Consider the following 15,852-nt stretch of genomic DNA (forward strand, 5'->3'; position numbering starts at 1 on the left):
TTTTCCCAGAAAGGAGGAAAGGAAGGTGTTCTAATTTTAGTGTTAAGTGACTTGTTTGTTTCAGTTACTGTGTCTCTGCCTAGGGATTGATTACACTTCATTTTTAATCTTAAGGGATGCAGTAAAAGAGGTGATAGTTTAATTTCACTTTTCATCTTGAAAACACTGCAAACATTATTCCGTGCAACAGCCTCTGAGGCAGGCTTTGGGAAATACCAGTAACTTCTTTGTGATAATTCTCTCTTCTTCCTCCACAAATCTTATCCTGCTAAGCATCAGTCCTATCCCCTCAGTCTTTTAAAAAATGATATAAACTAAGCTTTATTTACCTTGTCATAGTTATATCTCCTGTCCCTCTCTCTTTCTTGTCTTGGGTTTTTTTAATAGTATCTAATTGTTTTGAACATAGGATAAAAATTAAATGAAGTTATAAAAAAAATATTTTTAGCAATGTAAAGTTAGCATTTAAATGTGAATGTTATTCAAGACTGAATAGTTACAAAAGAAATGAAATTAAACAAAACAATCACATAGAAACTATAAAAGGCATAAATCCACTTAATGACTTTTTCCAACATAGGCAGCCTGCCAAGTCTTCAGGCATCTTGCTTTTCATTATTATCTACTTCGTCTGTATCTTTGTGGTCATTGCCTTCAAATTCATCAGTAGCTCAGTCTTCCTTTTCAACCATCTTGCTTTTTCGTTATTATCTTTTTCTGAATCGGCTTCAACTGCTTCATCTATATCCTTGTCGTCATCTTCAAATTCATCATTATCTCCTTCTTCCTCTTCATCTGATGAATATTGAGTCAACTCTTCCTCTGTCATTTTCTTCTCTAATCTTAAATTATGATGCACAGTCACCAGTGTCCCAGCAGTAGAGGTCTTCAATTGGTTTCTGGTTTTTGACTGGATGACTCCCCAACTATTTTCATTCCCCACATGCAGTAGTATATGGAAGTGTTAAAATAATTTTTGTCCCTGTAGCTAGAATGCAAGATGCAACCTTTTCCACTATGCTGAATGAGCAAGCTGTTTAGATTACACTGCTGGGCTTGCATTCCACATTGTTTTACAACTTGGTGGGATACTTGTTGCTTTATAACTTGCTACTTCCATGAGAATCGTTTGTTCATTTGTGTAGTCTTTAAAAATTGTAATAGCCACTTTGCAGTCACAAGCTGAATCAAATTCATCATCAGAAAGGTCTTGGCCCTGGAAGCATGGATCAAGATTATGAACAGGAGTGATCGCTTGTTTTTCCCATGATACTATTTTATCATCTTTTTCTTCAGCATTTTTAAGTGAACTGTGTTCAGTGTTCTCATAAATGTTCCTTAATGTTCAGGAACTCATTTTTGGCACCAGACAATGTAGAACTGTAATTTTCCATATTTGGGATAGACTGAGCTATGGTTTCAAGCAATGAAATGAATTTAGAATTTTGCATCCAAAAGACAGTCTTGAAGAATGTCTGCTGACTTGGGGGTAACACCCAGCCATCTCTTCTTCAGCAGCAGCTAATAGAAGAGACTTCTTGCATATTTGAAGATTTTAGACATTTAATAGGTACCCATTGAGTATGACAAGGCTTCCTCAGTGTAGATAAAATACTAAGTGATGCAGAAAAATGGCTGCTAGTATTTTTTTTGTTTGTTTTTGAAAAACTTGAAAATGCTCTTCATTTTTGACACGTGATGAAAAAGTTGTCTGGTCTTAATAACCAATGAAAAGCGTCATCATATGGGCATCACATCCAGAATACAGACGATGTGGCTACTCATTTATCAACAAAGCCCAAGTGTATTTCATATTAGCCTTGTTGGTCAGAAGTTAACCCTAAGTTAACAACTTTCCCTGGATCCAGTTGTTAATACACCTCTACCCTGATATAATGCGACCCAAGAACACGAATTCGGATATAATGCGGTAAAGCAGCGCTCCGGGGGGGCGGGGCTGCACGCTCCAGCGGATCAAAGCAAGTTCAATATAACACGGTTTCACTTATAACGCGGTAAGATTTTTTTTTTGACTCCCGAGGACAGCATTGTATCAGAGTAGAGGTATAGTTGTAAACGGGTCAGCAATATATTGGGCTGTGAGGTGATTATGCGTTCCAATGCAAAACCTGAGAAAACACTGGTTGTGAAGTTTTTTATTGTCAAGTTGATATTATCATTGCGAATATTGCTCCGTCCATCAGACACTAGACACATGAGAGTGCCAACTGTTACTACACATCTGCTTTGGCACTCAGACCTCCTACAAGCTACTTCCTACATGGTACTTTAATTAGGCACAATTTATGAAAAAAATCTAGTATATAAGGAATTTTGACTACATGAAATGATGTGTTGCTGTTATAAATTCATCTAGCAAATGTACAGTCAAGTTTGTTTTTCCGGTCATGGGACATTCTATCCAAAAACCTCTTAAAACCAATTTGATGAACATCTGAAGATGTTCCAGGAGTAGGAGTTCTCAATGCTGAAGCAGATGGAGTAGCAAAATTCTTATTAGAAGATTAAGAAATTGAATTGGCTTCACTTTCATTGTCACTCATATCACCACCTTAATTTAAAGAATCCAGGCTTCATGATGATGCTGAGGACGAAAGAGAATGTATAAAAGCAAACAAATTTTGATGCCAACCAATTTTCACTTTTTGCTGTTTCACAGTAGCAGGACATGTCACAAGAATTCAACAAGTGTTTCTCCATTTTGTCATATTCAGAAGAACAGAACTTGCACTTAGCTTTATTAGTTTTTCCATGTTCGTATCTAGTAAAAAAAATTTCCATACAAATGATTTTGCTTCCCCAACTCTGCATAATTTGTCACTGTTAAGGACTCGCTACTTTTGGAATGCTGTTTGTAATACAAGAGATACTTCCTAATCTAATCAACCAGTAGCCATTCAGTTCTGTTTCTAACTGCTGCTGTTCCAAAAGATTCCAACCAATCAAAATGTTTTCAGGCATGTGGCCCCTCCCTCCCAGGATGCTTACTCTCCGAAATCATATGGAGAGTGAGGTGGTCAGTTGGCCTCTCCTCGTTGCAGCAACTACAATGGAACCGTAAGCAGCAGCAGGAGGAGGAACAGAGCAGGAAGGGAGGGATCTATACAGAGATGTGATATGTCAACCCTCATTAGCATGGAAATATTCATATTTTCAGCCAAGTGTGGTCTGGAGGGGCAGTTGTGAAGGGGATTTCTGTTGAGAGGGGAGGAGTGGGGGTTTATTTTACATGGGCATTTAATGTGGGCTGACTGTTTTGCTCCGGTGAGGGAGGTCTGGAGGGTTTATATCTATGATACATTTGTTTAAGGGACAGTGTTAATAGCTGTACATCTTTTTCCCATTTGTGTTGGGGGAACAGGTTTAATGATTGAGCCCGCCTCCGTTCCCATCTGAGTTACTTTTTATGTAGGTCTTGTCAGTTTAGGCTTGTAAGCTTTTGGAGGCAGGGATCGTGTCTTTTTAACTTGGATAATGTATTTTGTGAACTTTCTTGATGGCCTGGTATACAAACAAAGATATAGATACATACCGTGTTTGTTCTAAAAGATTCCAGACAATCAAGATGCTCAACTTTCTATTCACCATTTTACCAACAGGTGGCATTAGCATGTAGTAAAGTGAGTGACCAAGACATTTAAGTAGGCTTGCTAACAAAAGGCACCACAATGCGATTAAAAAAGCTAGCTGCCACCTATCTACGGACATTCTTGATGGAATATTTGACTTGTCAAATAGGCAGTCAGCTGACTGGATTGCCAAGTCTATTTGAAGGTAAATTAGATTTGCATGACAAGATTGCTACTAAGTCTCATGGAGTCTTGTGCTCTTCTTGCTTCCCTGCCCTCACTTTCGGTATGCATCTAAGGTTTTTCCTCTCTCAAAATGTATCCTCGATAGTTGACCTTGAGTAGTTTTCCTGTAATCGGCATCCAAAATTGTGCTCAGCACTCCAGGAGTGCTTGTATCATCCCATTTTGCATGGACCTAATGGTCTCTTCACACTTGTTTTCTCCAGCTATTACTTCAACTTGGTTTTTTTTCCTTTCTCGCTGTCAGGCATTTTGTTGGTGATAGCTTCTGTCCCTGTGGTTTCTAGGAAGTCCTAACTTCCTAATCAATATCTTGCTCAGATACTACAAAGATGAAGGCTATAGAAATGCTTAAAGTAAATTATAGCTTGTAAACATTTAGCACCTTTGGTCTTGTTTAGCTTAATTTTAGTTGCTTGGCATTTTTCTATATTGTGTAAGTTGGTGGAAAAATGTTCTGTGCTCTTGCTTAAAGTGAACTGTTCAAAGCAGTTTACAATCTGAGGGTAGTGTAAATGGCTTAGCACTGGATATCTGCCCCTTCCCTCTCAAATATTATAAACTTACTTCTGCTATAATGTCTACAAAAAATCAGCCAATGTGTGATTACTAGCTTGAGGGAGTGTTGCGGAAATAGTTACGTAATAATTATAACTCAAAACAGTGCATGTATAGATGTGTGTACTTGATCAATTCAGATTGTAAACTCTGTGGACCCAGGATAGTGTCTACCTTTGATTTTGTACAAAATGAGTTATAGCTATAAGCGGTTCTTTGACTATATTGGAAGCAAGAGAGCGACAAAGGAAGGTGCTGGGCCGCTACTTATTGGAGAAGGAGAGCTAGTTACTGAGGATATTAAAAAAGCTGAGGTGTTAAACGCCTATTTTGTTGCAGTCTTCACTAAAAAAGTTAATGGCAGCCAGATACTCCATACAATGAATATTAAGAACAAAGGGGAAGGAATGCAGGCCAAAATAGCGAAAGAACAGGTTAAAGAACATTTAGATAAATAAGATGTATTCAAGTCAGCAGGGTCTGATGAAATTCATCATAGGGTACAATAGGAACTAGCAGATGCAATCTCAGAACTGTTAGCAATTATCTTTGAGAAGTAATGAAGGACAGGTGAGGTCCCAGAAGACTGGAGGAGGGCAAACATAGTATCTGCCTTTAAAAAGGGGAACAAAGAGGACCTGGGGAATTGTAGACTAGCCAGCTGAACATCAGAAGGATACTGGCTCAAATTATTAAATCTGTTTGTAAACATCTTGAGGATAATAGGGTTATAAAGAATAGCTAGCATGGATTTGTCAAAAACAAATCATGCCAAATCAATCTAATTTTCTTCTTTGACTGGGTATTGGCCTATTGGATAACTAACTCCCCCTATTTACATTAATTCTTACGGGAAAATTGGATTTGCATAACATCGTTTGGCTTAAAGTTGCATTTTTCAAAAACATAACTAGGACGTTAAGTGAGGAGTTACTGTATGATAAGGGCTGTTTAAAAAAAAAAAAAGAAAAAAGGCGATCAGTTGTTCTCGATGTCTACTGAAGGTAGTACAAGAAGTAATGAGCTTAATCTGCTGGAAGGGAGGTTTAGGGTTAGGTATTTTTAAAAAACAAACAAACAAAAAACTTTCTAACTCTCAAGGTAGTTAAGCTCCGGAACAGGCTTCCAAGGGAGATTGTCAAACCTGTTCTTAAAAAACTTCCAATGACAGGGATTCCACAAACACTTGTCGGGGGGTGGGTTAGGTTTACTTGGTCCTGCCACAGAGCAGGGGCTGGACTTGATGACTTCTCAAGGTCCCTTCTATCCCTATTTGGCTCAGTAATTTTGCTGCTTTGCACTGGTGGTGGTGGTGTCTTAGATTTCCCTCTGACTGTCTAGCTTTTTTCTCTTTTCAGGACTATAAAGCTGATGAGGACCCAGTATTGTTTCAGTCGGTGAAGACCAAGAGAGGACCTTTGGGGCCTAACTGGAAGGTATTGTGAGCTGACCTTACTGCCTTACAAAGTCTTCATCAGCAGAAAGTAAACATTTGACAGCTCTTGAGGGCCTTGAGGAGTTGGTGGTGGCTTTAGTTAACAATGAGTTGATAGGAATATAGTTTAGTTTCTTTTCCTTTTCAAATCCAGTTAAACAAAGTCAGTGCATTTCTTATGTTAGTGAACAAAGTATACCCAGTCTGTCACTATAACAAAAATACTGTATTAATGTTAAAAATAGACAGTGATTTAACCTTTTGGGATCATAAGGTTAATTACGAAATTGTTATATTGAAAAAAGTACTAACATCTTTGTTATAAATACACAGCTGAATTTCATACTACAATGAATTCCATGTGAATCATTTGTCCTAAAGATACTGTCCGTGGTTTGCCATTTGAAGTAGTTTTAGACTGCAAGAAGCTATAATTGGGAGTAACTTTGTGTGTTTAAATTTGAAGAATCCCTGGTTACATCTGATGAGTAGCTAACTTAATTTTCTCAAAAGAGATCATAAGAACAAGTTCTTACCTTGTATGACCCTTGTTTAATTGTATTTGGAGGGGTGCTGTTGGGAGGCTGATTTATCTGGATGTCATATTTTATAAATACAAACATTTACTACACAAGTTGGTAAGCAGAAAAATATGCTGGTTCACTGAGTTTCCCTGGTTCTGCATCAAAATGATATTAGAAACGTATTAGGGACTGTGGATTCCTTGAGGCAAATTTTCTATACTGGCTGATCAAAGAATCCAACATGCCTCCCAGAGTTTTCGTCTTGGTACCTAACCATCTCTACTGCTACAAAACCTTCCATCACTCAGCTTCCCTCAGCATTGCATGCCCCATTGTCCTTCCTCCTGATCCTTTGTTGTTGTGTATCTCATTTTACATTGCAAGGTTCTGTAGTCTGGGACCTTGCCACCTTTCATGATTGCAAAGCACTATGCATCCTATTATACTATTTAGGGCTATTGCACACTTGAAAAAATGATCCACGCAATTAAAAAAAAAAATAGAATACCATTTATTTAAATATTTGTTGATGTTTTCTAAGTTTTCAAATGTATTGATTTCAATTATAATGCAGAATAGAAAGGGTACAGTGCTCACTTTATCATGAAAGTTGAACTTACAAATGTACCACAAAAAAAAACTGTATTCAAAAATAAAACAATGATCTGGAGAAAGGGGTATAAACAGTGAGGTGGCAAAGTTTGTAGATGATACTAAACTGCTTAAGATAGTTAAGACAAAAGCAGACTGAAGAACTTCAAAAAGATCTCACAAAGCTAAGTGATTGGGCAACAAAATAGCAAATGAAATTTAATGTGGATAAATGTAAAGTAATGCACATTGGAAAAAATAACCCCTGCTAAACATACAATATGATGGGGGCTAATTTAGCTACAACTAATCAGGAAAGATCTTGGAGTCATCGTGGATAGTTCTCTGAAGACGTCAACACAGTGTGCAGCGGCAGTCAAAAAAGCAAACAGGATGTTAGGAATAATTAAAGGGATAGAGAATAAGACGGAGAATATCTTATTGCCCTTATATAAATCCATGTTACGCCCACATCTTGAATATTGCGTACAGATGTGGTCTCCTCATCTCAAAAAAGATACACTGGCATTAGAAAAGGTTCAGAGAAGGGCAACTAAAATGATTAGGGGTTTGGAATGGGTCCCATATGAGGAGAGATTAAAAAGGCTAGGACTTTTCAGCTTGGAAAAGAGGAAACTAAGGGGGGATATGGTAGAGGTATATAAAATCATGAGCGGTGTGGAGACAGTGAATAAGGAAAAGTTATTTACTTGTTCCCATAATACAAGAACTAGGGGCCACCAAATGAAATTAATGGGCAGCAGGTTTAAAACAAATAAGGAAGAAGTTCTTCACACAGTCAACCTGTGGAACTCCTTGCCTGAGGAGGTTGTGAAGGCTAGGACTATAATAGGGTTTAAAAGAGAACTAGATAAATTCATGGGGGTTAAGTCCATTAATGGCTATTAGCCAGGATGGGTAAGGAATGGTGTCCCTAGCCTCTGTTTGTCAGAGGGTGGAGATGGATGGCAGGAGAGCGATAACTTGATTATTACCTGTTACGTTCACACCCTCTGAGGCACCTGGCATTGGCCACTGTTGGTAGACAGGATACTGGGCTGGATGGACCTTTGGTCTGATTCAGTATGGCCATTCTTATGTTCTTAATGTAAAACTTTAGAGCCTACAAGTCCACTTAGTTGTATTCCTTGTTCAGCCAATTGCTCAAACAAACAAGATTGTTTACATTTGCAGGAGATAATGCTGCCTGCTTCTTGTTCACAAAGTCACCCGAAAGTGAGAACAGGTGTTCTCATGGCACTGTTGCAGCTGGCGTTGCAAGTTATTTACATGCCAGATGCACTAAAGATTCATATGTCCTTTCATGCTTCAACCACCATTCTAGAGGGGCATACGTCCATGCTGATGACGGGTTCTGCTCGATAACAATCCAAAGCAGTGCAGACGGACGCATGTTCATTTTCATCATCTGAGTCAGATGCCACCGGTAGAAGGTTGATTTTCTTTTTTGGTGATTTGGGTTCTGAAGTTTCCGCATTGGAGTGTTGCTCTTTGAAAACTTCTAAGAGCATGCTCCGCACCTCATCCTTCTCAGATTTTGGAAGACACTTTCGATTCTTAAACCTTGCGTCGAGTGCTGTAGTCATTTTAGAAATCTCACATTGGTACCTTCTTCGCGTTTTGTCAAGTCTGCAGTGAAAGTGTTCTTAAAATGAACAACATGTGCTGAGTCATCATTCGAGACTACTATAATATGAAATATATGACAGAATGCGGGTAAAATAGAGCCAGAGACATACAATTCTTCTCCCAAGGAGTTCAGTCACCAATTTAATTAACACATTTTTTTAACGAGCATCATCAACGTAGAAGCATGTCTTCTGGAATGGTGGCCAAAGCATGAAGGGGCATATGAATGTTTAGCATATCTGGCATGTAAATACCTTGTAATGCCAGCTACGAAAGTCCTGTGCAAACACTTTATTCTCACTTTCTGGTGACGTAATTAAGAAGTGGGCAGCATTACAATGTAAATGTAAATGTAAACCAACTTGTTTGTCTCAGCGATTGGCTGAACGAGACGTAGGACTGAGTAGACGTGTAGGCTCTAAGATTTTGTATTTTCATTTTTGAGTGCAGTTATGGAACAAAAAAAATCTACATTTGTAAGTTGCACTTTCATGATAGAGATTGCACTTACATTACTTGTATGAGGTGAATTGAAAAATAGTTTCTTTTTTACAGTACAGATATTTGTAATAAAAATATGAAGTGAGCAGTATACACTTTGTATTCTGTGGTGTAATTGAAAAAATAAAAACATCCAAAAATATTTAATAAATTTCAATTGGTATTATTTAACAATGCGATTAAAACTGTGATTAATCGCAATTAATTTCTTGAGTTAATTGTATGAGTTAATTGCGATTAATCGGCAGCCCTAATACTATGTCATTAACAGACTCTTAACTCCCTTGTTGTCCAAAGAAACTTATTCCTTGGACTAACAGGAGCTGAGTAGGAAGAATTTATAAAAATAAGAGGGAAGTGGCCAGTAGGGAAGGAAAAAGTAAGGTGCTGGTAAATGAAAATAAAGAAGGCAACAGTTGAACGAAAGCAAAGCCCAACCTATCTTTGCCCTGTTGTGTATCTGGTACTCCTAACTCATAGTGCTATAGTTCACTGAGACTCCTGCAGCAATAGAGCTGCTTATGCTGGTGCTTAATTTATGAGTTTAGATGAGAGATCATATACCTTGTTTAGGTGTGCATTTGGGTTCTTGAACTCTTGGTTCTGGTACATATACACACTTATCCTTTGGAATACGTGTCTATCATATTTTTCATTATTTAGGAGTCAACCTATCAAGTGGCTTGTGTGCATAGTGATGAGAGAGTGATTTAAAAAGTAACTTGACTCACATTTTTGATTCAAGGCAAAGCCTTCAGGCCTGTGTCTCTCAGTAGTCATGGCTACAGCTATCATAATGGTGGTCTTAAATGCATTAACAAGCTGCTTGTTCACGTGTTTAGTTTAAAAATAAAATCATGCCTGGGTTGATTGAGTTTTAGCTTTTCTCTTAGGTTTATATTGGGAAAGGGTTGTTTTGTAAAGAGAAATATTAAATTCTTTGAAAGCTCTGTTAACATTAGTGTCACCTTTCTGTGTAGACAGGCTTAATTTATTGGCATTATTTTGATGCATAACTTGATAAGTGGTCATCCAAGTAGCATAGTGGCTCCCATGTCTCATTCTTGAGATACAGACTTGCCTTGGAAATCTTCTCACAGAAGCAGAGACTCATCATTCAGCTCCTTCTGCGTTGTATAGTGAGCAAAGTGCTTTACAGTGTTGTCTTTTTTGCCTTCTGAAACATCAGGTTGTGGCTGCCTTACTAGTAGTGGTATTCTGGGCTTGATGGACCAGTAATCTGATCTAGCATGGGTAGCTTCCCATCTTTCCTGGAATAGTTGCTCATCTCAGAAGCTGAGGTCAAGCCCTCTGTGATTAGAATTTGACATCTGGGGGTAGCTTACATCCCCTGAAGCAGCCCTAGAATAGAAGGATAAAAATATATTTCAGCTAGAGGCTGAGCACAGAAGCTCAACCAAGGTGGGTATGGCTTTATAGTAGAGCTATCTTAAGTTTTCAGGTGTTTTGAGGCTTGTGTCCTGTGGTGTTGCATGTCCTGGGTGAGAGTAAGTTCAAATGACAGTGGTTTAAATGAGGTGAGATTTGGGGTGAAACATTGATATGATTTTATATGCTATGGTCTGTGTATGGTATGATGAATTGGCCTCAGCTGAATGAATGTTTCTTGTAGAAATGTATTGCATAATTGTCCCAAGATTTCATTTTAAAGTTTCCTGTCTTTGGTTGCAAATAATCAGAATCTGAAATGAGTGTACTTGAGTCTGCAGACAGCATAAAGTAATAGCTCTGAGCGTTATGAACTGCCCCAAGTTTTAAGTGTAAACCAGGCTTTAAAGAGCTCAAAGGCACAGTAAGGCTAAGTTGCTTTCTTAATGGGAGCTGGTGGCAGTGTCTGTGGCTGTATATGCTGTTTTCCAGCATGGTGAAAGAGTGGATCCCCTGACAGTCAGGTTGTGCAGACCCTGCAAAGGTGCCTGTGTTTGTCTCAATGTTGTTGTAGCAGCTTATTGGCCCAGTAATGAGTGCTTGTCCATGGGACTCCATGGGAGAGGGATTTCAGCAGTTGATGCTCTGTACACTGGTTTGAGGGATTAAAATATTGACACTGGCTGCTTGCTGTTCCCAGGAGGAAAGATATGGTGACTTCAAAAAAAATCAAACTAGCCTTATAGAGTAAACGTGTAACTTGGCAGCAAGGGCTTTCCACTACCATGAATCATGGATGTGGATAGGTGTTCACAGCCAATTAGTGACTTGGATTTGCACAGAAGGATTAGGTGCGTCACCCAAAATTAATTGATTTTGCATCTTAATTTCTCTGTAGCCTCAATAGAATCAAGGGATTAAGATGCCTTTTAGTAAATCAACAATGTACAAAGAAAGTAACTTCTTTGCCTTCAGGTCAAGGAAGAAAAAGTATTGGTGGATGCATTTTCCATTCATTGAGGAAATTGGTGGAACCAGCTACCAGAGAAGAGTAGATTGGGCCTATGGGTTGACTGTGGTTTTTTGTTGTTGTTTTTTTCTGAGCGTGCGGCAAGGCCTCTTTGCAAAAGTTTCCCATGATAACAAGTGTTTATATTAGGGTGACCAGATGTCCTGATTTTGATAGGGATAGTCCCAATTTTGGGGCCTTTTTCTTATATAAGCTCCTATTACCGCCACCCTGTCCCCGTCCCGATTTTTCACATTTGCTGTCTGGTCACCCTAGTTTATATTAACGCAGCTTAACCAGGCTCTAGGAAGTGGACAAAGAGTAGAATCCTCTTGGAGGTCAGCGTGCAGATCTAAGCATCCTGTTCAGCACTCTGGGTATGGCTACACTTGCAACTTCAAAGTGCCGCCGCGGGAGCGCTGTCACTTTTTGGGCTCAGGAGGGTGTTTTTTCACACCCCTGAGGGAGAAAGTTGCAGCGCTGCAAAGCGCCAGTGTAGCCAAGGCCTCAGATTCTACAGTGATGGGCACTGTAGAAAAACCAAAGTGGAAACAATCCTCTGTGTGTGCTTTCCAGTAATCTGTAGTATTCCGTGTCCCAGTGAAACTCAGCAAGAGGTGGAAACATTATTCTGATGTACCGCTATTAGTCTGGAGCAATATCTCCTACCTCCTCCCCCTTTCCTCAAAGAATGCTCATAGCCCACCTTTTAGTATAGAGTTATCTGGAAATTTGATTTAACTGTATTTACTAGTCCAACTACATCTCAGCTGTTTTCAAACAAGAGTGCACAGTGTTCAGTATTACTGATGACATTAAAAAGAATCCCACTCTTCTCTCATAATGTTCAAAGGCACAGTAGTTCCAATGCCCATATCCCTGCATTAATAATTCCTGCAGCAGGCTTTGGTTTTGCACTATAAGACCGTTTGGATTTATCAAGCTTCTTAGAAATGATGAAATATTCATTGAAATAAAAAATATCTACATTCTGATGTAATGGTCTCTCTGTTTGCAGATGGTTTCATGAACTTAATTTAAATATCTTGTGAAAAACATGAAAAGAAATGTTGTGAATTGATATTTGGCTTCCCGTTGAACATTAAATGATTGAGTAATCCTACCTTTGAAGTCAGGAGCATCAAGGGAGTAAGGATTTATTTAGTGCTTGCTCTAGAGATTTTGCTTTAAGTTCTTTTTTTATCTGTAGATTGTTTAAAATATCAAGCAAAAATGGCTTTCTCATCAAGAAGCCACTAGTTTGAATGTTAGAACTATTTCTTTGGAGGTGTCGTGTGTTTTATTTGTAAAGTGTTACCACAGTAAGTGCCTAGCATTTTGATCAGCTAGTCATGGTGCATTTGTGCTACAAAAATAACTGAACACTGGGCCACAACACACTTGCAGTAATCATGTTATAACATGGCCAATGCAGGCAAGAAGAAATCACGTTGAAGAATTATTTCTAGACAAATGCACCACAAAACCAATGGTATACCAGAGATGCATAGATATTGTCATCCTCTGGAGAGACGACCTAAACTCCCTCATAGATTTCCACCACAACTTTAACCACCATCATCCATCCATTAAACTCTAGTCTAGAACACTACCATCCTAGCATCAACATCCTGGACACCACAGGACACCACTGTTTGATGCTAAACAATGTATTCCACCCTGTGACACCTTGAGGCCATGTCTGTAGGTACAGTGCTGCTTCCTCGCAGCTGTACCGAGAGAGCCGTGCTGCTGCAGCACCTCTGGTGAAGATGCTCTCTGCCAACAGAGTTCTCCCAACTGCATAATAAAACCACCTTGTGAGCGGCAGAAGCTGTGTCAGCAGGAGAAGCTCCCCAACTAACTAGCGCTGTGCGCATGAGCTCGTACAACGGTGTAACTTACATCACTCAGGGATGGTTTTTTCACACCCCTGAGTGATATGAGTTATTCCAACATAGGCTTTGTCTACACTACAGCCTAAGTACCTTCCCCAGAACTGAAAAAGAGCTCTGTGTTGCTCAAAAGCTTGTATCTCTCACCTGCAGTAGTTGGTCCAATAAAATATATTACCTCATCCACTTGTCTCTCTAAAAGAAAACCTGATTGAAAAATGGGTTCCTTATCACGGTTATATAGGTATACACCAGAGTTACAACAATTCTGTTATGGGGTTATCACATGTTTTTCTGTCTTCAAAATGGTGACCCGTGTTATATTTTGCATCAAAGATTCCATCCCTTCTAATACATGGGGACTGGTTTACTGAGCTTCAATGAATATTAAGGAATCTCTTGTATAATCAAGTATTTATATTGCATACAAAATACATTCAAATAATGTGACTTAGGTTGCAAAGTCAAGCATTTGGAAGTTAAGTAATGCCAGATTTACAGTTGCCTACACAGCCTTAATTCTTGTCCCTTTATTCATTCAATCTGTGCTTGTTGAGGCTGTGGTACTGTGGAAAAATAGTATGTGATCATGTAATTAAAAGTTCTATCCTAATGCATGCACACAAAAGGGTTAGTTCTGTAATAGACCTGTACCCCTTGAGCCTCAGAGCTAACTGTACTGGCAGACAGCAAGGGAAAGCTGTTATCCCAGAGTGGGGATGGACTGTTACCACATATACTGGTCTATAAGGTTAGGGCACCTGACCTGGCTGATCTTTCTTCCTCCCTTGCTGAGGAGGTGGGGGCTTCCTGCCCCATGTGGTGCCTATGGGGGATTGGTGGGAGGAATGACTTGCTTGAGCCATGTGCTACATCTAAGGGTTCTGAGGTGGGGGGAAAGAGGGTCTGACTGACCATCGGTGGTCCATAGCCTCAGGGTCCTTCCAGACTCCATGCTGCACCTGGACTTCCAAATTGCCTCAATATGCTTAACAATAGACTTGCACCTGGAGCTGACAGACCATGTCCTTCTTTTGCTTATCCACAGCTTTGTAATGTCTCAGCTATATTTGTTTGCCATTTAAATTCCTGGTGGTGTTCAAAGTGCAGGTCTCTATTCAAAGCCACATGTTGACCAGTGTCATTTCTGAGAGTTGCTACGCTCTAGATGTGGGGCAGGTGATGGCATATCAGAATCTCCTGCATTCCCTTATACATCCTGAATGTTTAGCAGTGACCTACTCAGAGGGATTTTTTCCTATTCTGATCAAAGTAACTGAAACACTTCATCTTGATCAAATTGGGAGAAATAAACCTCTCACCCTCCATTTGCATTCCCATCCCCAATGTTTTCTCTGTACTTCTGCCTTCTGTAACAGTATTTCCATCTCATTACATCATTCTGAGTCTTACAATATTAGCTTTATTTCTTAAAGCTTCACCTTCTAAAAAGTAAGCCTCTAGCCCTCATGGTTGCATAGAAGCTTGAAAACGTCATGCCTAAAGGCTAAAAAATCAGAAGGCAAATAAAAACCCAACATTTTATTATTTCTTAAAATTTCATTATTTTAAGCCAAACTCATGATTTTTGAATGCTGGGGATTGGCTGCTGAAACTATCCTCTTTTTCCCTTTCTTAGTGGTACCTGGGTTGAAGATTTGTGCCGTTTCAGCACATAAAGCAAACATTGCACTTTAAATCTTCTGTTTGTAAACAGAACACGAGTCAATTCTGGATACACTTATTTCCACTTACTACTGATAATCAGAGCCCTGTAGTGAGAAATTAGTGTAGTAAATAAATGCACATAATTCAGCTCTAGTGTGTCCTATAATTTTAAATATCTAGAAAATGTTCAGTAGAAAACCTTTTACTGTCTGCATGAATAATGAACTGTCATATATTAAAAAGAATGTTAGTTTCAAAAATTAATTTTACTCTCGCCTGACATTCCACCTTTAAGTCCTTCTGATGTATTTGCCATAGATCTAAGAAATGAGAACTCGTGGTCTTCATATACTGTCTGCTTCCTATTCTAGCCAAACACACAGCTTTTTGTTTAGTTAAGTTTTGTAGCCCAAATATACATTACTTTCTCTTAGGCCTCTTCTGCATACCATGGCGTAACTTAATATGCATTGTTAAATTAAAAACACGGTTTAGCCTCTTGGATTACATTTAAACCTAGACATATAAAATCTAATGAATCCAACAAAAATAAAACATACGTTAAATAATCTGGAGGCACTTCGCAACTGCTTAGTAGTAAGGAATATCACAATAAAATCAGTTTTGTGATACTCACATTTTTGAGGATTATTCTGATGTAATAGTTCCTTCCAGCTTGCTAATAGTGTTTCAGTGAAATATCTTCAAAGACTTTCGTATTGAAGATGCCTCCACTAATTGTGTTTTTCATGTGATTGTTTCAGAGGGTCTCTAATTCGCATCATGTAAACTAAAAAGT

At 38.8% G+C, this 15,852-nt stretch overlaps 1 protein-coding gene across 1 annotated transcript in view; it reads left to right on the forward strand.

Moving 5' to 3' along the window:
• The window catches only part of PITPNB (phosphatidylinositol transfer protein beta), a 73,908-nt gene that overhangs the window by 40,764 nt on the left and 17,292 nt on the right, over positions 1-15,852 (forward strand). Inside the window, exon 8 of the mRNA XM_039505066.1 lies at positions 5,750-5,827. Within this exon, the coding sequence (XP_039361000.1) occupies positions 5,750-5,827 (78 nt within the window). The remainder of the gene's footprint in view (positions 1-5,749; positions 5,828-15,852) is intronic.

Source organism: Mauremys reevesii, linkage group 18 (assembly GCF_016161935.1).
Source record: "Mauremys reevesii isolate NIE-2019 linkage group 18, ASM1616193v1, whole genome shotgun sequence".
Lineage (NCBI taxonomy): Eukaryota > Metazoa > Chordata > Testudines > Geoemydidae > Mauremys > Mauremys reevesii.